The 27,648-nt window shown below is 39.8% G+C and overlaps 2 protein-coding genes across 6 annotated transcripts; both read right to left on the minus strand.

The window, feature by feature from the left end:
• Positions 1–499: 499 nt before the first annotated feature.
• rcc2 (regulator of chromosome condensation 2) lies at positions 500–9,656 on the minus strand. 3 transcript variants are annotated; one of them, XM_034591444.1, is made up of 13 exons: positions 9,539–9,656; positions 8,284–8,504; positions 7,696–7,789; positions 6,057–6,200; positions 5,785–5,916; positions 5,429–5,517; positions 4,610–4,724; positions 3,901–4,067; positions 3,605–3,785; positions 3,334–3,439; positions 2,509–2,581; positions 2,332–2,409; positions 500–1,263 (listed from the first exon to the last, which is right to left on the minus strand). In XM_034591444.1, the coding sequence occupies exons 2-13, from the start codon at positions 8,482–8,484 to the stop codon at positions 1,159–1,161; spliced, it is 1,485 nt and encodes a 494-aa protein (XP_034447335.1). In that variant the 5' UTR covers positions 8,485–8,504; positions 9,539–9,656; the 3' UTR covers positions 500–1,158. The 3 variants fall into 3 exon arrangements, with proteins under 3 accessions (XP_034447335.1, XP_034447336.1, XP_034447337.1); XM_034591445.1 differs by having other exon boundaries at positions 9,472–9,571; XM_034591446.1 differs by lacking the exon at positions 9,539–9,656 and adding an exon at positions 9,209–9,474.
• Positions 9,539–27,594, minus strand: LOC117765122 (receptor-type guanylate cyclase gcy-19). Of its 3 annotated transcripts, none has more exons than XR_004614503.1 (9): positions 27,245–27,594; positions 25,039–26,182; positions 21,166–21,300; positions 20,234–20,408; positions 18,147–18,245; positions 17,901–17,992; positions 16,782–16,925; positions 15,190–15,460; positions 9,539–9,638 (listed from the first exon to the last, which is right to left on the minus strand). XR_004614503.1 is itself a non-coding variant. In XM_034591415.1 (9 exons), the coding sequence occupies exons 1-9, from the start codon at positions 27,385–27,387 to the stop codon at positions 15,248–15,250; spliced, it is 1,674 nt and encodes a 557-aa protein (XP_034447306.1). In that variant the 5' UTR covers positions 27,388–27,590; the 3' UTR covers positions 14,364–15,247. The 3 variants fall into 3 exon arrangements, 2 of the variants coding, with proteins under 2 accessions (XP_034447306.1, XP_034447305.1); XM_034591415.1 differs by lacking the exon at positions 9,539–9,638 and having other exon boundaries at positions 14,364–15,460; positions 25,039–25,277; positions 25,749–26,182; positions 27,245–27,590; XM_034591414.1 differs by lacking the exon at positions 9,539–9,638 and having other exon boundaries at positions 14,364–15,460; positions 27,245–27,593.
• Between the last annotated feature and the right edge of the window lie 54 nt (positions 27,595–27,648).

Raw genomic sequence — 27,648 nt, forward strand, 5'->3', positions numbered from 1 at the left:
CAGCACAAGTGGTGAGGTGAAGAAAAATCATTTAACATGACATCTTTATTTAACCATTTCAATGAAAAACAATGTAGCCGATAAATTTCACTATAAAAAAAGAATGCAGCACAGATCGAAGAAAAACACCTGTGCTGTTTTCAAAACAATAATACGCCTTCATTCCCAGCACACCTCGGTACACAGAACCATTTCCAGACAGGACATTATTGGGTCTAAAAGTTTGTACCTGCTTGTGAAACCTCTTTGAGCATTGGAATAATTAACATTACTCAAATTAGCAAAGAGAGAGCAGACAGTGGGGTCTTGGAAGGACTGAGGTGTGCATCCTTGATGCAAATACTGAAGACGACTAAAGGAATGTAACATCGAGTGAAGTGCACTAACTCAGAACATTATGTTCCAAAATCCTGATTGTAATCTGTGGCAGCTGCACGCACACACACACACACACACACACACACACACACACACACACACACACACACACACACACACTCACACACACACCCCCTCCCCATACTGCCACGCCCATGAAATCAGACTGAACAGCTGATTCTCTGAGCAACAGAAACACAACTTCCATATCCTGAACATACATGTAGAAAAAGGCACAGGTATGGAGTGTTTTTGAAAACCTTTGAAAAGCCCTCAGAAGGAAAAGTCTGAGGGCTCAGCTGTAGCACCCGTATATGTGACAAACTACTATCATTTCAAATACTGCAACAAAGAAAACAACAACAGAACAAGAGACATGAAGACATCAATGTTTGGCTGTATTACAAAATGGAGAAGGGTTTGGGAAGCACAACTCTGCTAAGTGTTGAGTGCTTGGAGCAAACTGTTGCTGGTTCACTCGAGGTGGGAAGTGACGATATCTTGACCATTCCTTGTGAGAGTTGGACCGTCCAGAGAATCTGTCCACCTCCAGTCCCATTTTCTCTTATTTTAGTGTCCTAATTGGTGTAGAACCAGTTTGCTGGTAGCTGAGATGTGTGGATATCTTTCAGACTTTAGAGAGCCACCCCCCCTGAACTCAACCATCCCACTAGCACACCACCATGACCAGCCCTTACTAAGCAGGCAAGATGTTCCTGCTGAGCAGCGCTGGTCCGTGCCCCAGTGCAAAAGGTTGAGGTGTCGCTGTTGCAGGTCCAATCAGAGTGTTCGGGGGTTGTACTCAGGCAGCTTTTTCAGTCTCTCCTCTTCCTGCTCAGTGTCCTGTCTGGCAATCACCAGCGTGTGAGCGTAGCCCATCTCCACCTGCGCAGACAACACATGAAACTCAGTGATCCTTTCCAGAGGACGGGGACATGTTACTACTTCCAACCTCAACGCTGACACAACATCTTAAAGTTTCAGCTTTTATTCTTTGAGGCCTTCAGGACATCAGGTATAATAACATAGACAGAGAGCTTTCTGCTGAGTGAAGTGATGCTCTACACATGTTCCTCTTACCAACATTGTGGCTCATCACTGCTCAAATCTCAAATTAAACACTATCTGAACTCAAGATGAGTTTCGGATGCATAACAGCACAGGATGTTTAAGTAAATGTGTGAGTGGATATGACCAAAGCAGGGGAAACTAATTCAACAGTACAGTTCAAGTCAATGTATTTACATGAACTTCAGTTTGCTTTCTCCAGAATTTACTTGGGGAACATTAGAGACACTTAATCTACACAGCAGCATTTCTTTTTTTAGATTAAGACTATAAAACACTGTACTGGCATTTATGGTGCTGAGAAAAAAAAAAAAAAAAAACCTTTTCAATTAAGCCACACAGAAGCTGACATTTTTTGTTTTGAGTAAAATATCTTATCCAACTGTCACATGGATTACCGTGACACTTGAAACACACGTTCTCCGCAGGAGGACTTGAAATTAATTTGATTATGTTCAGTTTTCCTCTAGTGTCATCATCAAATACCTTCAAAATTGTCATTCCCATCAGCCTGAGCTGCACATCATGTTTAGTGCTACAAACACATGCTAGCATGCTAACAGGCTAATCTCAGATGGTGAACATGGTATATATTATACGTGCTAAACACTAGTATGTTAACATTGTCACTGGGGAGCATGTCAAGCAGGCTGATGTCGGCACTTTAGCAGCTGGCACTTTAGCATCCCTGCTAACAGCTGTTAGCAGGGATGTACACTGCAGTCTGGTTTCGATATAACCCGATTTAGATTTATGCACTCAGATGAGCCCAATAAAAAAACATTTTTTAGATGGTTCAGCATTCACTGTGTTAGCTAAAAAGGGTTGGGGTCATACGGGAAACACTGAATCATTATTAGAACTTTGTATTATATTGCCACTTACCTGTTCAATGTAGATGCCATCCAAGGTCTTAACCTCCTGAGCTGTGGTGGAGGATTTGGGTTTATTGTCTCCATATCCCTGAATGTCCATGAAAAGATAAAATCAGTGCTGAGCTCCCAAGCATCACAGCAGTCACAACAATCCCACCCCCACATCTGCTGAGGCCTCAGGACTTACCAGCTCTCCAAATGTGGGTGAGGGGCCCCAGCTGATTGTACTCTCATCTGCAGCAACGATGATGCTGCTCTTCCTGTTAAATACAAATACACAATCAGACTTCACACAGAGAACAACTACTATACGCCAGTGTCAAGCTAGGGATGGTCGTCACTAGCCAACACTTGTGAGCACCAGCTTCTGCTTTCCTTTGCCCACGATATACTTAACTACTAATAACCTGACCCTCTGCGTTGTCTATATACTGTTTTACAACAACAGGAGTGCAGGGTCATTCTAGAACTGTCATTAGAATCTGATGATATGCATTTCTAAAAATGTATTGGTTGACACTTCAATATGATGAATATTAGTCATTAGATCAAATTTTAAATTATAAATATGAGCTGAACGTCATGCATGCAGAGGCAAAATGACTGAAAATTATATATGTAAAAAAAGTGCAGAGCGGTGGAGGCACCTCGCAGAAACTGCTGATTATGACTCACAGCACTCTCGCCCCATTTACTGTACATTTGCTTTGAGTTTGAACCACAAGTATTTACAATCAGGCAGAAACTCATTTTCTGTGTATGATCTCCTACAAGATGTTTGTGTGTCTAGAGTCTCAATAAGATCTTCCATCAATTCTAGTAGGTAGCAGTTTTTATAGTATTTTGAGGATATTTGATGATTTTTAAATTATGTTTAAGGTTATATAGGTATCGTAACAATATCATCATGAATTATTTTGGTCATTTTCATTAATGAAAATCTGATTGTCCACACAAATAAATAAAAAAGATCTGCTGCTACAGAGAGAGAGAGTAAGAACAAAATACGCACCCACACGACATACTGCGGATCTTCCAGCCACACAGATCCTGCACGGATTTGGGGTACATGGTTGACTCTCTGGAAGTGTTTGTCACCCCCCAGAAAAACAGCCCTCCTGCAAATACCACACTGGTCAAGAACTACAAGTACAGCAACACCATACAGCATCATTGATCACATGAGTCACTTTAACTTAGCTTAATATTTAGTACTTAGTATCAATAGCTTTAGCCTGAACATCAGCTAAATTAAATTGCACCATGATGTGCTGTCCTCTTACCCATCTCATTAAGAGCAAAGGAACACTGGTAGCCTGAACAGATCTGACTGGCACCACGTCCAGGGAAGTCAAACAGTTTAACCAGTCGGGGAACCATCTCGTCCTTCTGCTCTGTGTGGCCCAGACGACCGTAACCACCAAAACCCCAGCTGAACACTCGCTTCTGAGAGTCCAGCACCAGCTGCGCGCACAAACACACTTAAATGTTTAGTTTAAAGGATAATGGCATTAGACTTTAAGCTTTGTTAGAACTGTTTGATTTAGTTGTAATGAGATTGATAAGTGTATATTCTCACTGTGTGGTTGCCCCCGCAGGCCACATCTCTGACCACCACGTTAGGCACAGGCATGACCTGACCGTCCTTAGACTTCTCAATAAAGATGGCAACCCGACGAGGAATGAGCTCACAGTCAAATTCAATGCGCTGGGCACGAGCTATGAATTTCCCATCACTGTTGTGACCTGCAGTGCGAGAGTGGTCAATGTTATACAAATATATACAGACAATATAATTAATGCTAGATCACTGAGTTAACCAACCAAGAATAAACTTGTCAGTGCTCTCAGGTGAACAAAATGATGGAAAGTAAACACCACTTTTAACAGTGTTGTTGCACTGACATAGAAAGTTATCACACTACCCTGCCATGAAAAAACAGAACTATAATTATCAATTTAAGTTATAATTGTATTATAACCAATACCTTAAGAATGACAGTGTTTAAATAATATCCAGACTTCAAGTAAATAAAATAGTGCTGACTTGCTGTCGCTGCTCCACATGCATTTGCTTCTAGTGACCGTGCATACATGACGTACTACCGTGACAAACCAATCAACTATTTGCAGAGCGTGAGTCTAAAATAGCAGGTGTCAAGAAAATCAAAGCACCGACGAACACAGACATTCCTCCATTTATAGTAGATAGATAGCTAAGTTACTCAAACACACAACAAAGATGAAACATGGAGAGCAATGATTGTGTTTGGATGCTGTGAATATACCCAGCTGTCCATACTCCGGGCAGCCAAAGGAGTACAGGTTTCCTTTGCAGTCCACCACCATGCTGAATTCAGCTCCACAAGCCACCTTCACTAGGGGCTGGCCATTGTAGGAAATCTAGAGGAAGAGAGAAAGTTCACAACAGAGCAGCACAATGGATTAAGTTATTTATGCTACAAACATTTACTGCTAAAGCAGAAAAACATCCCATCTTCATTTGAGCTGTATCACAATTCTACTGGGAATGAAAGCTAGTTTAGCTAAGTATCCACAGCCTAGCCTGTGAGATGAGCTGCACCTCTGCTGCTTCTCCTCAGAATAAATGTCTCCATTGCACACAACCTACTACAACAGGGTCTAATACGCACCCAGATTTTTGCAGAGTGCTGCATCACATTCTAAACATGATGAATATTCATAGTCAGTCTAACGTTTGATGTATGCATGTCTGAACAGTTGTTAAAACCTTCAAAATAAGCCACAACATAAGCTGTGCATGTGCACGCATGTTTACCCAACAAACTTTAACTCAACCAAACAGGGTGGCATATTGCCATCCAGGAGCCCCTGATTTTAGACTGCATGAATCTGTCACACTGTTCTGTTAATCAGGGGCTGTGACAACCCTGCTGACAGCATAAATACACTATAATAATTTGAACATGAGTCAATGCTTTCACCCACCCTATGAAATAAGCAGCAGAAATATGGAAATTGTGTATCTATGTATGTCTGTCTGTATGTATTGCAGTGTGCATTTGTGTTAGCATATCGGTAGCCTGACTCTGCAGCGTGTTCTACGTGGGATGGTGATGACTTACTGCTGCGGGGCTGAGGACGGCATCAGTTTGGTTGCCTTGGCCAAGCTGGCTAAGCTTGTTGTCACCAAAAGAGTACACAGTACCATCGTCTGAGGAGAAACCATGAGCAAACAGTCAGCAAACACAGCAGCTTTTATCAACCAACATATTCTGTGGAATGGGTTTTAACATTGAGCTATGTAAGTTGGACTCAACCCCCCCCCATGACCAAGACAATCAAACTTTGTGTTAATTCCAAACAATGAGTACAACAGATCGACACCAATTAAAAAATAAATATCTGAAATCAGCTGCTGTGCTGTTTGGCTATAATGAAAACAGGCATCCTTGATGATAAGCCAGCCCTGGGGCTCTACCTGTGAGTGCGAGAGTGTGATTGCGTCCACAGGCTGCAGCAACAATCACACGATCTGCCAGCGCCTCGATTAACTTGGGAGCCTCCAGGCGTTTGGTGTCGCCGTGACCCAGCTGACCTTTGTCATTACGACCTGAGGAAGACATATCAAGCACAGTGATGACAACTCCTTCAACTCTGGATATAAAGCTGCATACAGCCCATTACATTTGTGGTTTAATGCAAGGTTTTGAAACATGCTGCATTCAGGATTGAATGCAGCATGTTACTTACCCCAGCTCCACAGCTTGCCCTCAGTGGTCATCAGGAGACTGTGTGCAGAACAGGGCCCAGACACCACACAGCTAACCTGGACATCGCTCAGACAGCCGTAGCGGTGAGGACCCCACAGATTCTGGCCCAGGTTACGGAATGCAGCTGGAAACGGAGACATCATTATACCCATAACAAACACAGACTATCTGTCAATACAGGGGGTGTCTCAATATATCAGTATTCAGGATAACCTTAACTGAGAAATAATTATTGATATGTTAATATGGCATTTAATAATATCATGAAAATCAAGTAATCCAATGCCTCTCTCATTTCTATTTCTTTCTGTGGTGATGCAGTAACTATCTGTTTCACACACCAACATAGTAGGTGTTAGTTAATAGTCATGTTTGGGCGACATCATGTGCTGAAAAGAAATCTTGTCAGTATGTTTATCATAATGCATTTTCCAAAAATGAGAAATCAAAACAAATTACTTTTTTTTTTAAAAAAGAGAAAAATGGAGAAGAATATCAAAACCTTACAATGTAATGCTTTCTCATCAGATGGATATTAACATGGATATTGATGGGGGGGAAGTCAGGTGTATTAAGAGGACCGATATATGCGAGTGTGTGCAGCTTGTTGACTTTGATCGGACTGTTGGGAGGAGGTAGTGCGATTCTAGTTTTCTTCTTCACTTGCATAGTAGCCTCTTCACTCGTCCTATCAACAATTCCACCTCAAGCTTTAATGGTTACTCAACTCTCAGTCAGCTGAGCCATTTGTGAACGTTCTATACACAAACTATCAGTGAAATGACAAACAGCCACCCAAGAAACATTTAGTTCAATTACTTTTGAATCCCTAAAACTGGGCACTGTGTATAACTATGGGTATATCTTCCATACACTACTTTTTGTTGTTAATTTATTGATGCAAAACTACTTAAATCAAAGCTGTGACTTGGCACTTTGATGAAGTATCCATTTCAAATTAAAAATGTAATATGCTGAAGTACAGAGCCTGACGAACAAAAATGAGTGACAGTCCAATACTTCTAGCCTTGAGTGTATGTTGAGTGTAACTGCACAACAAAAGAATTATTTGAGTGTGTGTTTGGTGCTGTGGCAGGCACAGCATCTCGTCTATCTAGAGATGGTCTTTGTCTATGCAGCTGCTCCTGCTGACACCCCAACCCCCATTCAGTCTCAACAAAGCTGATTTATCAGTGTGTACCAGAGTAATGAGAAAAGGATAGAACAAGGCAGTGCACAGACTGCCCCAGGCATCAGTGGGCCTGCAGCAGGGGGGCAGCACAGAAAATACATACATATGAATAGGCATTAATGTCATCAATTAATGGGATATCAATGGTATTAACACATATGTTGCCTGTGCATCCCAAACAAAAGCACACATATAAACCTACCAATTACCAATCTATTATTGATTCTGTCTGGCTGTACAACTCCCTACGTCGTCTCTCTGCACCACAGTGCATTGTCAGGAAGAAAAGAGAACATCAAATCTAAACATCAGATTGGTTTTATTTACTTGTTGTGACTATTTCTTAACCAACAACTGTTTATCAATCCACCCAGCGACTTCCACGACTGCAGTGTGGATTTTGGCATTTGAAATCCAAATATTCTACCTTGCTGTTTGGGCACCTCCTTTCTTCCAATCAAATCCCAGTTGGTTGCTCCAAAGATGAGTAGTTGACCTTTTACCTTTGGGCATTCAAGTTTCTGTCGAGAGGGAACAATGAGGTCAATAACATGAATAAAAGTTCATATATTGTAGCATTAATTCAAAAACCTTATTATTTCTACAACTGCAGCTGATTGGCTGCATCTGTGATTTAATTAAAAGAATATTTAAGAATATTGACGAACAAGGAATTTTAACATCATTCTAGTCACAGACCTGCAAGTAACTTTGCTTCTACAATAACAATCCCCAAAAAATCCATCTTTGTTGACACTATGGATAAAAAGTTTCCGAAGAACAGTGGGTGAACACTGAAACCCCGAGAATACTTAATTCCATGGCAAGCTGTCCTAAATATTAGGCAAAACACAGATTTTAATAATTTTTTTGAGATATTAATCCAACATTCGGGACTCCTGGTCATACACAGATGGGGGTAAAAAAACAAACAGATTTCTTGTATTAGTAACCGTATTTTGAGTTTCCCAAAACTGGCATGGCAATTAGGTTTTAGACACTGAACCAAACCCACTATTGTCTCTTTGACGTCATCTGCCACAGTGACTGGCTGCAGACCAGACTTGGCAGCGGGCCTGCCAGGTTTCTTGTTGTTCTCCTGCTCGAAGTCAAACTCATCATCGCTACTGAAGTCTCTCTCTTTCCTTTTCCCGCTGGCCCTCTTCTTCTTCACCCCACCATTCCCTGAGATGTCCGTCACCTTCTTGCGTGGCATTTTTCAATAAGAAGTGGTTTCTGTGAGAAAGAAGCAGCGAATGGGTTAAAAAGTGGAATTAAGAATGAGACTGCTTACAATTAAAATATGGTGATTTCATGGGATATTGGAAAGAAAAGTAAAGAGATCTTGCTTCTAACCCAATAAATATATAATTCAAGAATAGTTAAAGAATTAGACAGTACAATTATGATACATGATCATTCATCTTAAGCAGCACAGTGAGACAGAAAATAATCAAACATGCCTCAATAAAGAGGAACAATATGGAGGAATATCTGTTATCTACGTTACACCCCAAATGTGCAGATACCAACATTTGCACATCATGAGTGGAAGAACTGCATTATTACAGCAATGAGGAGCCCTTCTGTTCGTTATATTGACTTAAAGAAGTGAACAGTTCAGACTTCACACACACACACACACACACACACACAGGAGAACAGCATCTGTCCCTCAGCAGTAAGTTTACTTTACAGAGCCCTGGCTCTGTTGAGGAGTAACAGTGGTTAAATTAGAAAATGGGTCCACTTTCCCCTAAGTTCATTCTTATTCCTCTTGTGTTTAGAGCCAGGAACAGACAAACCAACAACATACTGAACCGTGTGCCGGTGTCGCTCCACAAGCTAGCTGCTAGCCTCATTAGGCTAACGAGCTAACCACTGTCGCTCTTTGTTCACATAATGCCCGGGCAGCAGCTAGCAGACGGGCTAACACTCACCGTGTAAAGTGAAGGCTACACGGTGAGGCTGTCGCTACACAACCCCCCCCGGTGAAGTTTGTATCAACACACTAGACTCCATAGTTAGACTGAAATTGATAAAATACAGACGGACTGGTGGGCTTCTTTGTGCTAACCTCGCTACTGTAAGCTAACAGGCTCTCTAAATAAAGACGTGGGCACCAACGTTACATTCAACGATGCGACAATACAAACTTTTCAACATTTCCGTCATTGCCAGTGTAATAGTTGAGCGCACTCACAGGCTGTGTGATCCTCTGAAAGAAGACGATGTTAGTAGTCTGACTAAGGTAAGACTAAAAGACGTACCGGTGATTTCCTGATTCAGCAGCTCTCTGTCCGTCTCCGGGTTGATTGATTTGAACAAAAGAAGCTGCAGTCTGCTTTCACACCACGTGGTTTGCATTTACTATTCATACAGGAAACCAAGCAGCCACCGACACACGGGGGGCCGGAGGAGACAGAGACTTACAAGTTGTGTCCAAGGTTACACTGAATACTAATCACACACTGGAATAAAACACAGACAACACGTGTACAAATACTTCAGTTTAGGATACAATGATCTGCTGTTAAAACCACTTTCAAAACTTTTAATAAACCAACTAATCCAACTGCCTTCACCATTGGCTTCTCTTTTCCTTCCAGGGAGGAACTTCTACCTCTGTCTCTCTGTGTCTGTTTGTTTGTTTGTTTACCTGTCTTTTTGTTCATGTCTGTCTGTTTACCTGTCTGTTTGTGTACCTGTTTGTCCCTCTGTCTGTCTGTTTGTTTGTAAACTTGTCTTTCTGTCTGTCAGGGTGTGTAGAGGACGAGAAGAGCCATGTGAAAAAATTCAATATTTCACAGAAGATGAGATTACTGTATTTCCTACCTGGATGTTGGATTTGTTGTGGTTCCTTCAATCTGACTCGTGTCTCCAAAGTAAGTACTACTAAACTAACTAATGGTATATATTTTCTATGCAAAAACAGCTAATATATGCTGAAGACAGAATTTTCAGTATGCATTATCCACTCTGCCATCATGTGATGCCATGAAGCTTAATTGCCTCCGCCAATGAGGATATGTTTTCATTACTGTTTGTTTTCTCTTTGTCTGTTTAGCAAGATTACACAAAAACTACTCGGCCGAATTTCATGAACTTTTGTGTAGGGGTGGGACATGACCCATTCAATTTAAAGTTCTGATCCAGATAAACAGGAGGAGCCAGGATTATTTTGTGTCAGTTCTTTAACATGGTGAGATAGGGTGTCAGCCTTGGAGGTTTGTGCTCTCCTAGTTCCACAAATGCTTCGTGGTAGTAGTGGGTACATTCACAGCTACAAGTATGTACCGCACTCAGGAGAATATTGGAAAACTTTTCTTTTAAAAACTGGATAAAGCAAGTTTCCATCCATAGGGTTTCTGATGTGTTAAAGTCAGGTTTCAGATGTAACCACAGTACATATCAGAATAATACATGACCTTAAGAACAATCATTTAAGAATTTCTCTTTTAGTTTAGCTTGAACTCACTATCTTATATTCCATCGATCGTAATGTTTTATCAAAGGACGGCAAAATGTAGTTGCTGTGACAAGCTTTGGTTTCCTCCTCCCTGACATGTTTCCATAGTTTTATGTAAATCCGATGAATGTGTTTGATTTCCTCAGGGATTCCAGGTCAATTGTAGGACCATGCTTTTTAATTGTGCATGTTCCCATTTGACAACAGAGCCCAAAGAAAACTGTTTTAATGTGAAAGACTTTCTGTCATGGCTGCCATCTATGACATGTTAACATAGTTGCTAATCAAAATAGATGAGAAACAGATGAAAGCCAGAACTACCCCAGAGGTTCATGCATCTTTAAGAAACAAGATGGGGTTATTTTACGTGGGCAAGATAATACAAAGTGCTTCACAAATAAAAATCGCACAAGTAAAATGCCATTTAAAATGACATAAAAGAAAACAAACACACAGTCATATAAGAATAAATAAAAGAATGTGTGTTCCTGTTTACTCTGGTTAAAAGCCTGGCAGCTGAATTCTGAACTGACTGAAGACAAAAATCGTTTCTGTATCTTTAAGATTTAACATAAGAGGAATTCTACCAATTCCTTGGTTGATAAAACATGTTTGTATGAGTTTAGTGACATGCTGCTACAATCAAACAGGACGCCAAGATTCTGAACAGGTCTCCAGTAGATGGCAGTATTTGACTGTTTGTGTTACCGGGGCCAAGAACAAGAATTTCTGTTTTGTATGAGTTTAATTGACAAATATCTCAGCCCATTAAGGTCAGCTGGCTTAACAGGGTCATAGAGCTGTGTGTCAGCATAACAGTGGCAAGAGACATCATGTCTACAGATTTCAGTCCTTGTATTCTGCAGATAGATCCTTTTGATTGCTGTCCCCATTATTCTGGCCCAAGCTGTGTATTCATTTGTATTTTAGCATGGACCCTGTTGTTAAACACAAGGCCGTAATCATGAAGTGAACATTGGGGGGGACCAAAATCTCACAATTCATTATTAACACACAAGATGAATTTGTATGTATTTTGTTATTTAAAACAATGTTTAATACTGTATTGTAAGTCTAATGTGTGATTGGTAATATAAACATGTTTGTGTATTTTATATAACTTTATACATTCATTTTTTTATATTTTTAAAAATACAATTTCATAAGTATGTCAAATTATATAAAATATACATAAATATCTTTAAATTAGCATGTATACATTAGACTTAAGAAATAAGACAGCAAACGCATTAGGGCCCACAATGTTCAATATTTTATCGGATTATTTTTTAAACAATGAACAGAAATATATGCATTGCTATTGATCTATGAAGACAAGTACAGTTATTAGCAAAAGGTTTAGAAAATTGGCTTTGATTGATCCTACCCTAACCTTCTCTAAGAAAGCAACTGTGAACCAGCACTAGCACCAGCCTGGAACTGGAACCTGGTTCGCTTGGTGGAAAAGGGATATTGGACAAAACGCATGCAGAGCTGCTAGAAACAGTATATGAGCTGCACTACTCCGTAATTCCTTAATCATTCAAAGTTTCAAAGTGACTATTTCAGGTGGTGCTTTTCTGCTTGTCGTCATAGCATAACAGTTTTATTATTATTATTTGTCAGCCAGTTTACAATTCAATTTATTGGGGGGGGGAATTTGACCATATTTAAACTAAAGACTATTATGACTACTGCCCTGGTTAAATCTATTGTGGAGTAACAGTGGTTAAAGTAGAAAATATTTCCACTTTTCTCAAAGTACCTTCTTCTTGTGTTAAGCACCATGAACCCAAAAACCAACAACATACTGAACCACGTACTGGTGTCTCTCCACAAGCTAGCATTAATTAATTAATAATCAATTAATCATTAATCATTAATAAATCCCACTCCCAAATCCCTGTTATCCCATTTATAAATGGACCAATCCTCCTTTCTGCATTTGCTTTGTTTTGTTTTTTGACAACTGCTCATTCAACTTTAAACTTGGTATGTGTGTTGGACCCAAGTAAGTGTAGTGTCTACTGGTGTCTAATGAGTGCTCACATATTTTTCTTGCTGATGCAAAAATTCATTTGCAAGTGATTTTCGTAACTGTATATTACTCCAGTGATGAAATGAATAATATCCTATGTTCTACAAATACTGATTCTCCACTCCAGGAAAAGGGATAATCGACACTCACCTTTTAATTTGTTAGGTGCACCTAGATAAATAGTATAATTCAAAATGCTTGCAATAGATTCTCTCTTCCCCAGGATTGTTAGGTTCAGTTTGTATTGAACCTGAATTTCTTGAATTGTGTACTGGGTTCTACTTCGAGGTGTAATATATATCTAACATTTTGTCAACCTTGATTCATATAAATGGGATGGACAAAATTACTTTCAAACAGATTCAATAAAAACTGAATATTATAATCCCCTATGGAGACAGACTTTATATTGTATTCTATCATTTTTTTCTCCTCCCAATGAATTTTATATTTGACGGCCTAAACATGCGTAACTTTTGCTGAAACTTTTCATAAATTCAGATGTACGGGAAATTTCCGTATCAAATGTTTTTTGTGAATGGGCTTGCCCTATTGATTTGATAGCACCCCCTAAAGTCCAGTCACCCACATCGTACTTAAACAAACTCCTCCTAGAGGATTAATCAGATCGACTTCAAATCTGGTCAGTACAATCTAACCACCTTGATGATAAAAAGTAGTACTCTTTGTGAGTTTTTGTTGGAGGGCTTGTCTGTGGCGTCAAATTTCAATGTTTCGCAGTGAGACAGGAAGTTGTTGTTACTTTAGTGTACATTATCCAATCTGCATCAAACTTCACATGTTTGATAAGAGTCACGCCCTTAACACATCTACATGCCAATTTTTAGTCATAGCGGCCCCTACTGGCAACAAGAAATGACATGTTTTATACTTTGGTATACTCGCCAAACGCTTTTGAGGGGGACTAAACATGCTCGAAACTTCCAACCACACGTTGGAAAGGACAAACATATACTTCCAATATGATCGACCCCTACAAAATTTCCACGAAGCAGCCCCGGTGGCACATTTCACCGACATCAGTAGGTATCTGTATCATGGCCAGACTTCCAAAAAAAGGGTAAGGGTTATGATGACAATGATACATTGACAATCTGCCCAAGACTTAACATGTTTAACATGTACTTGGCTTAACCCTATTTATATGACAAAATTCCACATAGTCAAAGCACCACCTACTAGCAACAGGATGCGCGCCTCAACAGGATGTGACATTAAACTCCTTCATACACTGTGCAAACGCATAACATAGTACCAAGCCGAGTCAACCAACCTCCAACTGCGCCGCAAACGCAGCACACCCTGAAGCATGGGACCCAAAAATTGTAGTATTGAACGATTCATGAGATATCAAGCTTATTAAATGATCACTGCACTAGTAAAACAAAAAAGAAAAATAGAGTGTATGAAAAATCCATTTAACAGTTAAACAGTTTTAAATTTAGGTTTTAAAGTCCTCGTCACAAATGACAGTAAACGCTCACACAAAGCAAATACATGAACAATGTGCAATGTATTTCACTTCATTTCTTTTTATTTGATTTAACTTTGGCATTTAACATTTTCTGTAATTCATCAGTAAGAACTGAGAGAGCTGTAACATTTGGTGAAAAACTGGAAAAGGGCTACATGAGGTGACAGTGACATTTTGAAATCATGAACTGCCCATAACAGGTAACAATATATCCAGAGTCAGCAACCTTCAAACCGTTGTGTTTTCTAACATCCAGCAGTTACAAATATCATTATAATTAATATGTCTTGACTGTGTCCACTTGACATGTAAGTCCAATAATAACTGTGTTTACGCTCTAGGTTTGGTCTCTACCATCTTCTGGAAAAATATTTGGCTCATAAGCTGCCACATCCATCAACATGTTCAGCAGCTGGTGAACATGGGAGTAAAAATAACTGCAACATCCTCCATATGTCACAATTTAATCAAATAAATAGGAAAAGAGAGGAGGTAAGTAAACTTAATTTATGCTTTAAATGTCAGACACAGTGCTTCACAGGGACCAAAACAGAATACACTACATATATTACAATAGAAAATAGAAACATGTAGATACATACATAGTATAAAAAGTTAGCACCAGCAAGTGACTGGACAGCAATATGCTCCGCAACAGTATGTAACTTTTTGAAGTAATATTTAGTCCTACACTAAAAATAAAAAGTTACGTACTGTTGCTTTAATATCAGGTGACTCATTTAGAAACCAAACGATTTTATGAGAGTTCTTCCAACTCCAATTTTTCACAATTTAGAAAGCAAATGAATGTCTTAGTTGGAGGTGACAAATTATTACATTATCCAGCAGTTATTACATGGTCTACTACAAACTAATCTCTGTCATTCTCCTCTGTCACTGACTCATGTTCTCTTCTTACTGAAGTCCTTATGTGGCTGCAGCCAGGCCCCAGGTCAAGTTTGCGCCCTCTGCTGCTCCTATGCTGGCCGAGTGGAGGACTCATCCGCCTGCAGCCCCACAATCATGGAGCCCAGGGTACCATTGCTGCCACCGTACCGCTCCATCTGAGCTGCCACGCTCAGGCCAGGAATGTCTGTCCGAGGCTGTGGTGGAGTTTGGCTCAGCATTGAGGTGGGAAGAGAGACTGGGGTGGTGGCGTTCTCACTGAGGCTCTGCACTGTCACTGATGACTGGCACAGAGGTACAGATGAGGTGAATTCAACATTACATTATTTCCCCGTCAATTTCATATAATGTTTGTCAAAAACACAAAGATTGAAGGTTGGTGGCAAACTATTTTCTTTATCTATATCAATGGCATTCAATTTTACAGGCTAGCTGTCAAGCTAAGCTTTAGGTGGATGTAAATGATTTGCTTCTCACTGGTAAAGTGGAAGTGAAAGTGCGGGACACATTATAAATACAAATGTGTATATATGGTAAATTGACTGTTCTAGTCTTATTGACTACTCAAAACTTTAATGCACAAGTTACATTTACCCATTTATTCAGCGCCTCTATACTATACGACCTACTATACTATAGCATACTGTACTATACTCTTATATACTGTACCATACTATACTTTATTAAAGCATAGTATACTATACTATACTATATTATAGCATGTGCTATAATATAATATAGCCTACTGTACTATACTATAGCCTGCTATACTATACTACACTATAACCTACTATATTATATCAAAACCTACTATTCAATACTATACGATGGCCTACTATACTACAGTTCACAACACTACACCATACTATACTGTATTGTACTGTAATATAACCTACTATACTATACAATACTATACTATACTATACTTCTCTGAGGTTTCTGTTAGTTTTTTTTTGTAGTTTTTATTCACTCTCGTTGAAGGTTAAGGGAACGGGATGTTGGACCTTATTAAGCCTTATGAAGCAAATTGGTATTTTGTGAATATGGAGAGTTGAACTGCACATGCATTCAGCAAGAGCTGCATAACTCAACTTTCTACCTAAAACAGCTATATTTCATAAACAACATAATGTGAACAGCATTTACAGGTCACAAACTAATTACAGTAACACCAATATGACACGGCATAGTAAATAATGAAACATACCTCAACAAAGCCCAAAACACAAACTATGTGCATATACATTTTTTTCCAGAATAAGATGGACATGCAAATCAGTGAACCTATGAACATCTTAAATATAACAGAGGATTTAAAAGTGACCTAAAGTACTGACAGAACATAAACAAAGAGCAAAAGTTAAATATATATAATATAAAAGTAAAGGAACCCAAAACTAAAATCCGTGTCTCGCATCGCTTTTGTACAAGAAGTGTAAAAATAAACAAAGAGTTATTGGAAGCATAGAAGCAAACAAAAAGCCAATGTAAGCCAGAAGTGTAAAACATGGAGCAAAACAACTGCATGACATGGACAAATATTCTGACAGGCTACATGGCTCTTCAGACAGGAAACACTTAGAAAACTAAAGCAGTTGAACTCACAGTGCCCACAGAGACTTGACTGCCGGCCACTGTCTTCTTCTTCTTTCTGGCCATGTTGGGATTCCAGTGGCAGACCAGACTGTCGTTCTGCACACTGTAGTTCTTATGGCCAATCAGCCAGTATGTGTTCATCTTTCCTTTACCCTGGCAGAAGAAATAATAAAGAGGAATGATGCATCCTGGGTGTGACAGCTAGTCTATCAGAGAGATTATTGTCAATGAGAAATACAATTTAAAGGATGTGCTCACCCACATAACAAAGTCTACCAAGAGCAGTCTCAGTAAGGTTTTAAATGATCTATCTATCTACTGTATATAGGTGGGCATGGAGGAGGTTCAGAGACAACCTCTACCTGTACCAAGGGATTACTCCTCAGGTTAAGAGGCAGCAGCAGAGCGGCTACAGGGAGAAGGAACACGAGGAGAGACAGAGAAAGAGACTGAGCTATTGCTGGCCACCTTGAGTTTAGTTATAGGAATTTATCCTCAATATCTCCAAACCTGGCACAACAAAAAAGGCATATTTGGACTGAATGAGAAGATATATTTATGTTGTTTTGGATTTATATTTGGTATCAGTACTCAGGCTCAGTCACTTGTGTTACCTTACTCTACTTCTCTCACCTCAAATTTTAAATCATCTTATTACTCATTGGTATTGCCATTATCCCCATTAGCACATACTTCTTTACAGTGATAGCTTCTATCTATCTATTTATCTATCTTTACACTTTTTACATTCACAATACAAGGTGAGAAATAATATAATATATTTAAGACCGTCGTATATTTTCATAACTATATTAACCTTGAACTCTAATATTACATTAAAATAAATAAATGGGCTTCGCTAAATGGACTGGATTTTCTCCTCTTCATGACCACTAGTGCTTTCCGTCACAGATCACATTCACCTATTCACACACACATATGGCCTGTGGTATACATAGCACATTGTCTATCATTCACACATCCCATTGTCACAAACAGTCATCATGGGCAATGTGGGGTTCAGTGTCTTGCAGCGACATGCAGATTGGAGCGGCCAGGAATCTGAGCCACCTGAGCCTACACTACAACACAGAAAGTAAACTTCACAGCAAGGCTGAGATCATGTACCTTCACTTCAATCTCTCCCCGAAGCTGCAGCTCGTAGGCGTTGTCTTTCATCAGAGCCAAGTAGGTTTCTGAACTGGTGTGGATTCTCTGAGCTGACACACAAACAATGATGAAGGACAATGTATCTTAACAATATTACTGATTTCTAAATACTTCCAGTGGGTGCTGCCAAAGTCTGAAATATTCAACTCCTACAAATAAACAAATTTTCCACTGAATGTGTCTTGTGTGTCTAGGTGCACTTACGCAGGCTGGTGGACTCCATTCTGGAGGCTGTGTTGACAGTATCTCCAAAGAGACAGTATCTTGGCATCTTAGAGCCAACTATTCCTGCCACACATGGACCTACAGAGTAGAGAGACAAAGAGCTGTGCTTCACTCTTTTGCTAGAGGTAACAAGCATTAACAGTTCAGTACATCACACAGTACAGGGCTAGAGACAAAGAACAACATAGTGGCTGTTTTTTTTATAGTGGCTGACATGCTCACTGTGGCAACATGCTGCTGTTGGAACAGGCAACAGATATCTATCATTGTTGCTATCTCACATGCTAGCATTCTAACATTTTCTTATGAGCAGTAAATGCAAAGCAAGGAGGCTGCTGGGAATGCCATTAGTTCTGCAGGTATTTGATCATCCTGCACCACTGCACCTTACTGAAATACCTTTTTTCTATATAAACAATATTTTTCTGTATTGAAAGGTGTATATTATTATGTACATATTGTTACAATATGTGTATATTATTATGTACATATTGTGACAACTCCTGCTCCCTGTCAGTTTTTCCTGTGTGTTGTGTGTATATGGGTTTCCTGGTGGGAGGAGCTAGGAACATCACTGCACCTATGGGTACCTAGCAGGAGCTGACTGAGAAAATAATTCAGGACGAGAACTTACCAGGCCAACCTATTCACGAAAAGTACCAGACCTCTTGTTTCGTAGGCTAACCCTATTTGTTGATACCAGACTTGTAGACAAATAGGTGGCGCAGTAACTCACTGCCCTCTGCCGTCTTTTCTATTACAACATCTTTGTCAAGTGTCATAAGAATCTTTGTTGCCACAACCTAAACAGTGAAAATATGATATTTCATTGGCTTATACTTTGAAATTCGACATCAGATTGTCCTGATATTGTCTGGGTGAGACACTGAGGTGGTTGATTAAAAATGTTGGAAAGAGATTTTTTTTAACACTTGTACCATGAGAGTACTAATATTTAAAAATAAATAATTTTGTTTTCGCCTCACTTTTGCCGCCATTACCTCTTTGAAAAATAGTTTGTCACTGATGCCCAGTGAATCATGGGATATGTTTTCTAGTTGTGCCGATTGTGAAGCAATTGGTCTACAAATGCAGCCGACAAAGGATGTGGCCCCTGAATTGAGACACAGCATGTGTGTTGTGTGTATGTGGGAGGAGCTGGAGCATCAGTACCATCTGTGGGCACCTGCTAACAGTCTATAATGTGTGGCCTTCACTAACAGTATCTCTCTCTCCTTCTCTGCAGGCACCCGGTTGGTTATGCTGCAGCCTTAGTTGTTTCGATGCACCTTGCAACACTCACACATCATGTTCACTCACAAAAAGACCCTACACCCCTGATTCTAACAGTGGTGTGTCTGCCATTTTGTCATGGCCTTAAAAGCCTGGTTATGATAATATTCTCTTTTTTATTTTATTTCTTTATTCATTTAAATATTTTCATTCTCTTGTCTACCTCAGTCTGACTTGTCTGCTGCTTTAACAAGGGAATTAACCCTATGTGGGATCAATAAACTTATCTTATCTAATACAAATGTTGTACCGACGGCACAAGATAAAAAGTAAAGGATTCTCCTATTTACAATTGTGTCACTATTTGTGGCCAGACAAAAGTTAAAGCAGCTTGTTCCCTTAAGAGCATTAATTCTTCAGCAGATTTCATTTAAATAGTTTACTGGGAAATGGTGGATTGCTCCCTATAGGTTGGCAGTGAAGTGAAGTTGCTGCGTGATCTGAAGAAGTTTAAATATCTCAAGGTTTTGTTCACGAGTGAGGGTGACCCGAGAGTCGGCTAGGGGCACCGCCAGTGATGCAGGTGGTGTCCTGGACTGGAGGAGGGAGCTGAGCCTTCAGTTTACCTGTCTATATTCCAACCCTCACCTACGAGCTTTGGGTCTTGACTGAAAGAAAGAAATTGTGAGTATCTGGCAAGAATAAATTACCTCCACATGGTGCCTGGACTGTGTTGACCTGTCAACATACAATATAAAAACATACTACATACATTGTCATTTAGCGTATCAAGGGAAGTATTTGTCCGTTGAATGACAGGGAGCTCCTCTCACCTGTGTGGATGCCGGCTCGGAGCTGCAGTCTCTGGTTGGGCATGTGAGGCATGGAGACCTGTCTGACAGCTGCTACCAGATCAAGCGCCATCTTGGCAATCTCATCAGCATGCCTGTCCCCGTTCCGCTCAGGAAGACCGCTCACCACCATGTATGCATCCCCTATGGTCTCCACCTGGTTCGACAGGTTGGTAGAATTTGCTTTAACACATTCATGTTAGACATGATTGCTTTGGCGACATTTCATATTCCAATTTCTCCATTGCAAATTCAACACTTCAGGTTGTATGTTAATGACATGATTTGTCCTATGTTCACTCCCCTGGATCAACCATCCCTGCTCTTATTATTCCTGTCTCTCTCCTGTTTATTTTTGCCTCCTTCTCCAATCACTCTCCACCCACCCACCAGAAGTCCTATGACTTTTTTCCTGTATTCAAAGCTGCTCAACTGTGTAATAGGACCCACTCCCATAGGGTGCTCGGTCATTACATTCATTATTATTTATATATGTGTATATATGTATGTCAGTGTGTGTGTACTGTCTATGCATTTGTCCACAGCTCAAGAAACAACTTGTGTTACATTCAGACAATACACCAACTGCTCCTGCCTGTTTCTGACCCTATGCGTGCTAATGCTAAAGGAATAGTTCAACATTTTAGGATAAGTATATAGTGAGATGTTGAGTTAGATCTAAGTCTCATGGATTCAAGAGGTGGTTAGCCTAGCTTAGCATAAAGTCTGTAAGTCAAGGGCAACAGCTCGCCTGGCTCTGTTCACAGTTCACCAGTAGAAAGATTAAGGAGTTGCGTGTTGGAACAACAGTCAGTGAGTTTAGCAGGGCACTCTCAGACAGAAAGCAAACTGTTAAAGAAAAGAAGTGCATGTGTGGATGTTCTTTTGCGTGCATGTGAACATTTCATTGTTACCTTGTAGACATCATACGAGTCAATGCGTGTATCAAAACACATGTAGAGGTTGTTGAGCATCTCCACCACTTGCAGAGGAGTACAGGATGCAGAGATAGAAGTGAAGCCTACAATGTCGGAGAAAAAAATGGTCACCTGGAAGAAAAAGGAGAGAAGTGACTATCAGTGATGAAGTGTAAGTTGCACTGGATAAAACTGGACAGAAATACACTCAGTTACCAGTTTATTATGTAAATCTAGCTTAAACTAATGCAATCTACTTCTACAACAGACCAGCTGTAGATCCAGCACTCGTAAATATTAATAAATAGATACACATAAATTATAAGACTCATACCAGCATTAAAATTGTGGCTGTGCAGTGTCTCCTTTGACTTGATATATTCTTCTATCTGACATTGTTAATGCATTCATATATAAACAGCATTTTCTTGTTGTAGCAAGTGAAGTTTGAGCCATAGACAGTTTTTTTAACTGCTTTATATGCAGTTAGTTGTTTTAGTCCAGAAGTTTCCAAACTAAATGTTGCACTTTTTTTAGGGTCACAGGATAACTATGAGATGATTAATGGTCAAATATTGGCCCAAAATTTATTATTATTATTATTGAAAATGGAAAAAGTTTCAACCTAGAAGTGAAGTGACAGTTGGTTTTGAGGGTCATCACTATTCAGTCAATTCATGTCAATTCCTGAACTCCATTCCAAAGCAAAACAAATGGTACCTGCCCATCAGTGGAGTAAAGAGCAGAAAACTGCTAAACCTGGTAACACTGGTCCCCAGACACTGAGTCACAAGCCAACAAATGTCGGGAACCACCAATTAAGTATAAAGGATACAAAGTGAAAAGAACCACATTTAGAGTTGATATGTAGTAAAGTCATTTCCAGTAAAAGTAGTGAGGGGAATAATTTCAAATAGATGTAAGGCCCTTATAGTTAACAGCCATGCCCTGGTAACTGGACAGGTCGGATGTGTCCAAAATGTATTTCTTGTTTCTAGGCACGAACACGATAAAGAAGTATTTGCAATATGTCTGAACGTCTTCACTTATAAGGTTATTTATTTAAAATCAAATGTCAGTATTAGTTTCCATAAATCAGATATAAGATCAGTCCAGTTTTTTTATTATATGGATTTTTCTTTATGTGAATCAATATCTTTAGTCAATTATAATCATTATATTAATAAAAAACATATAATTTGATGTACGGTAATCAATTACAAGTTGGTTGTATGTTGGTAAATCAGCTTAAAGATGAATAAACAACATTTTTCACATATTACATAATTGACACACTTTTATCCTTTCAGTGAGAAGGTTACATTTAAAGTCAGATCGGTCTTACTGGATCATTTTGCATTCACAAACAACTGAAAACTGAAAACAGATTTGACATAACAGTATTAGTACAGGTCAAGTTTTAATAAACTAAATAGTACACACAGTACAATTACACCATCAGAGCTTGTTCACTCATTCTAGAATAGAAAGTAAACTGGTTGGAGAAAATGTCAAATTTGTGCCAAAAATCCTTGTTTTAAAATAGTATCTGCAGTGGATGTGTCCGTGTCAGTCAGGCATAGGACCTCTTCATAAATGTGGATGTCTCTTCCAACGTTGCCTCATTCAGTGTTACTTATATGTGAATAGTTTAGACCAAACACTGTTGACTTTTTTGATTATGTATTAACTATTGCCAGCAACCAGACATTGAAAGACAAAAGCATAAATGAAAAAGGCAATAACGTGGGGTATAAGAATAGATATTTTCATCTTCAATGTATTTTATTAAATGATATAATTAAACAGATATCAATAAATAAGAATCATCCCTGAGTAGAGTCCCATCCATCCATCCATGCCAATCCCCGCTGACATTAGGTGAGAGGAAGGAAACACAATAGTTGGTATCTACCTGTGTCTGATTAGTGAAGTCTTAAGTGTAGAAAACCTCAGATTTCTTCTGTGGTCTTACTTAACAGGTGTTGCATTTATTGCCCAGGACAAGCAGAATCAGGGGGGCTGTGAGTGGACAGCATCACTCTGGCCTCAGTAAGTCATATTTTACATTCCTGTCAAACGAGAATTGTTGGGTCTTAGTTTTTCTTTCCAGAAAACCTGAAAGCTCCACATCAGTTTCAAAATCAGCCCACAGTCCTATTCAGGAGCAGCCCTACTCTGTGCAGAGTGCTTTTGGTACAGCTGCTTCAAACCTCTTCAATAAGCCAGACGCAATTTTCACCCGCATTACTTGTTTTATCTTCTAATGAATATGGAGCAGGGCAATTATAGGTAATTACGCTAACAATAGCAACAAAGGCAGCAAACGCACACCTTCATTTAGCATGTTTGCGGATCTTGCAGAGGTTCCCTCTTCACAGCAGCAGCACCCCACAAGCCCTTGTATCATTATAAACTCTGAATTTGTTTGGGTGAATGATAAAAGTGAATGGGAAGGAGCATGAAGGGAAAGATTGTTGTCTACTTTCTACATTTGCCTTTAGGAAATGTTTTATGACTGACCGGACACCACTCTGACTCAAGCTTTTCTCCGCTACTTCCTAATTTCTGTGCAGCACCAGACTCAGAGAAGGCTTCTGATTATTAAGCCACTGAGCTCTTGTCCCACTGAACTAAAGTACAACATTTTGGCACTATGTAAGGCAAACCTCTATGCTCTCTCTGGCTCATCTTTTTTGTGCATTTCATTTTAATATGTCTTTTTGCATTGGACATGTGTCATAGCTTATTATTGTTCCTTGTTGCAGGCTGAGTGTAATGAACATTACAACTAAAATAACAGCTATTGCAGTCTATTATACAATGACTTTAACACAACAACAGTTGTATGAATTACCCACAAGACTAAAAAGTGAAAGCTCACAAGTCCAGACCAACAAGTTCCAAGTCAAATCCAAGTCAAAGTGTTTCAAGTCCTATACAGGACTTTATGTGTCCTTCACTGAGTTTAATTCCAATAACATTTTCAACACAGGGCTTTTCTACTGATCAGCTATGTAGGCTTTAAATCCAAATTAATTCCACATAATATCTCTTCTGTTGCCCATCTGACACACAGCGTTATAGCATACTGAAAGTTGATTTATTGACCACCTCTTTATGAAATAATTTTAATCTTGCAACCTGACGAGACAATAAAGTAATTCAAAGTCAAGTCATTGGTGTAAATGTTCCAATAACCAGTGAGATGATAAAATATGATTCACAAAATTAAGTGTGAGTCTCAAGCCTTATTAAATGCCAAAGGATTGCATGGTGATTTTGTACAATTGTACATTTGTAACTATTTGGGGTTTAATATCGTGCTCCCAAAGCAGTTGGGCATCAAACCACTTCCACACCTACACTCCTTCTCAGCCACAGCACAACAATTGTCTGGTCTGTTGGCTGATCTGGCGTCTTGCTGAAGGGAACCTCAATATTGATAAAGATTCACCTCCCAGCCCAGATAACTACTGACCTTGCTTTCTAAAACTTCTTTATTCCACACAGTTCCAAGCTCCACCTTCAGTCTGAGCTTTGGTCACCTCAGGCTGCACCTCTGCTGTGATTCAACATAGACTCTGAGATATTTAGTTTCATCTCACACCTTCCAACATGAACCGAAGAGAGCATAGTTGCCTCTTGCTCTTGGTAATTTCCCTTCAGCATCAGTGAAGCCCTGTAGCAGGAAGTTGACTCTATCAACAAACTGTCTTTTGAAGAACTATTAAAACTAGAAATTAAAGATACACAGTGCAATGTGATTATTCAGTTGCACAGCACGTGGCTCCTTTCAAATGTATTTAAAACTGCTTTTGATAAATATTTGAGGAGAAATTTGACGGTTTTAAAATAGTCTGCACCAACCTTTTCATAGCTCTCGGCCTGGACATGTTTATGTTGGCGAAGCTGCTTTGCGACTGACTTGGGCAACATTTGGTTCAGCAGATCTTCAGCCAGCTGCCTCTGGCGCTTCAGGTCCTCTGTCCTCTCCTTCAAACTTTGGGCATAATTCTGTATCCATTCTGTCATTTGCTTGAAAGAGAGCATAACCACCGGGTAGATGAGGCAGGCGATGGCCAGCAGGCAGATCCTCATACTGAGGCCTGAAGACAAGGATCGAGACACCAACCTGAGAGCCGGCACTGCACTCTCAAATAAGCACTGCTGAGTGTTTGTCAGAGCTTGAATTCCAAGGTGAGACCCAGACAGAAGCACTGTTCCTGCTCCAGAGATCTGCCACAGACTTGAATCAAACATATAGGAATGTTTTACATGCTGGCTTGAGTTTAACTTCAGATCTATGTTCTCTAGCCAGCAGTCATTCAGTTGCTCTGTCAGAACCTTGGCGAAGCCGAGGTAGCTCAGTACGTAGGTCCACTTGTACTGGAAGTCAGTGTTAGCTGCCATATTGGGAAATTCCATCAGCTGGTGGTTGAGCTCTATAAATGTTACCAGAAGTCTTGCAGACAGAACATCTCTCCAGTTAGAACTCTGTTTGACTTTGACTAAAGTATCTTCTACAGTACCCCAGATGTCCAGAAGTCTACCAATGACCACGGTAAAAGCAGAAGTACCTTTTTCACTTGTGCTGTTAGCATACATTGACGTATTTAGAAATCCTTGAATGCTCCTCTTCATCTCCTGGCAAAATCCAACCAACTCCACACTGCAAGAAAGCCCGTAGCTGTTACTGTAACCTGCCATCTCACCACAGAGATGACCAAACACTGGAAACAGAACCTCGGAAAAACTGGCTTCCAATGTCTCATTGCCTGTGTGTTTGGCAAATAAATGTCTCATCTTTTGCAGCTTACTGACAAGTTGCAGGATAGCTATCGTCCTGCACGAAGTCAGCTCGTCGTAGGCAGCCTCTGTACTGTGCAGCAATTCAAAGTGGGAGCTAAGATCAATGGATACAGAACCAAGAAGGGCCAGCAGAGAGAGGAGGCAGGCTGTCAGAATTCGACGAACAGTGCGACTACTGCCAGACAGGGGAAATATGGAACACCTGGAACACAAGAACACAACATTGAAAAGCTGAAGGAGTGGTGTGGGTTCAGTGAGCTCCAAAGCAACTAATTCAAGACAAATTCACATATGAGGTTGGTATGCATTGTGCTTTGTTGGTTTTGGACAGTTGGACAAAACAATGTCAACGTTAGTCAAGTATATGAGAAATAGGGGGTAGGATGTTCTTCAGACTGACACATTGAAGCCTATATGACAAGAATTTGTTCTTAGAAGTATGGGCCCTAATCAATACATGAATTGCAATTACTTATTAGTACTACTTTTATTAGCCATTATCCTCTCTCTCTCTCTCTCTCTCTCTCTCTCTCTCTCTCTCTCTCTCTCTCTCTCTCTCTCTCTCAGACTCCAGAGCAGCAGGATCCAGATCCACTACTCAACAACGATTATGATTAATTATTAATTAATAATCATAATAATAATCATAACATAATAATAACCAGTGCTTCTATCATTAATAACATCAGTACATCTATAAATATCACTCATATTATATTCAACAACTGTTCCTGGTCTCTTTCTCTTCTCTCCCCTCTTTTCCACCCACCTCTCCTTTCTCCCTCATTTTTCTCCTCATCCCAACCAGTTGAGGCAGATGTTCGCCCACACTGAGTTTGGTAATTCAATTAAGGTTCAATTTTATTTGTATAGCGCCAAATCACAATATACATTATCTCAAAGCACTTTACATAGAAGGTCAATGTAATGTTCTTGCCGTTTAGAGGGACTTTTTCCTCTTCACAGTTCTCAGTGTTGGCTAGTGTTAACTGATAGGTTTCTCTATAATTTGATAATATGAAGGGTGTTGACCCTACTGTGTAAAGTGCCTTAAGATAATGATAATGTATGTTGTCTTAAATAAAATTGGCTAAAAGTTGATTTGAAAATGACAACACAGTGGTTTCCATCATGTGAGTGCAGTCAGAGGGATGAAGATGTATGTGAGAACCATCCTGACTCCACCACTGACACAAATCCAATCTCAGGCAGCATCTGAATCACAACATGACAATGTCAAAACTCTCTGTGGAGTTTAGTTCACCTGCAAAGCTGACGGTCACTGTCGGCATCCTGCTGCGTCCCTGGAGCGACCCTCCTCTTCTTTATGAATCTTCTGGTGAGAGAGGCCGAGGACCTGGTCCCAGATGTGAAACACTGTTCTTTCATCAAGTCCAGCGATGACATGAGACTGATGCTGCAGAGAGACTGACTCACACACTCATACAGACACACACAGTCTCTGCAGCACCGCACTCAGCACACGGCAACAAGTCAGCGGCAACAAGCTTCACAACTTCCGCTTACAAACTTCAAAATAAAGGTTTCAAAGGTTGTTATAGTTGATTTTTGTGTGTATAGGGTTGTACGGGAACATGGTTGAAAATGTGCCAGGGAATCGACCAACGTGTCACCAACACACGCGGATAACGGACTTTCCAGGTGATT

The sequence above is a fragment of the Hippoglossus hippoglossus genome, chromosome 7, assembly GCF_009819705.1.
Source record: "Hippoglossus hippoglossus isolate fHipHip1 chromosome 7, fHipHip1.pri, whole genome shotgun sequence".
In the NCBI taxonomy this organism is placed as follows: Eukaryota; Metazoa; Chordata; class Actinopteri; order Pleuronectiformes; family Pleuronectidae; genus Hippoglossus; species Hippoglossus hippoglossus.

Coding starts and splice junctions, on each gene's coding strand:
- LOC117765122 (XM_034591414.1), bottom strand. CDS start 27,387: ATGTCATCGCTGGACTTGATGAAAGAACAGTGTTTCACATCTGGGACC. Junction 21,301..25,038: donor AGGCCGAGAGCTATGAAAAG/GTTGGTGCAGAC, acceptor TTTTTCTTCCAG/GTGACCATTTTTTTCTCCGA. Junction 15,461..16,781: donor GTCAAGTCTCTGTGGGCACT/GTGAGTTCAACT, acceptor CCTCTGTGCCAG/TCATCAGTGACAGTGCAGAG.
- rcc2 (XM_034591444.1), bottom strand. CDS start 8,484: ATGCCACGCAAGAAGGTGACGGACATCTCAGGGAATGGTGGGGTGAAG. Junction 5,518..5,784: donor TCACACTCTCGCACTCACAG/GTAGAGCCCCAG, acceptor GTTTCTCCTCAG/ACGATGGTACTGTGTACTCT. Junction 3,440..3,604: donor CTTTGCTCTTAATGAGATGG/GTAAGAGGACAG, acceptor TGGTATTTGCAG/GAGGGCTGTTTTTCTGGGGG.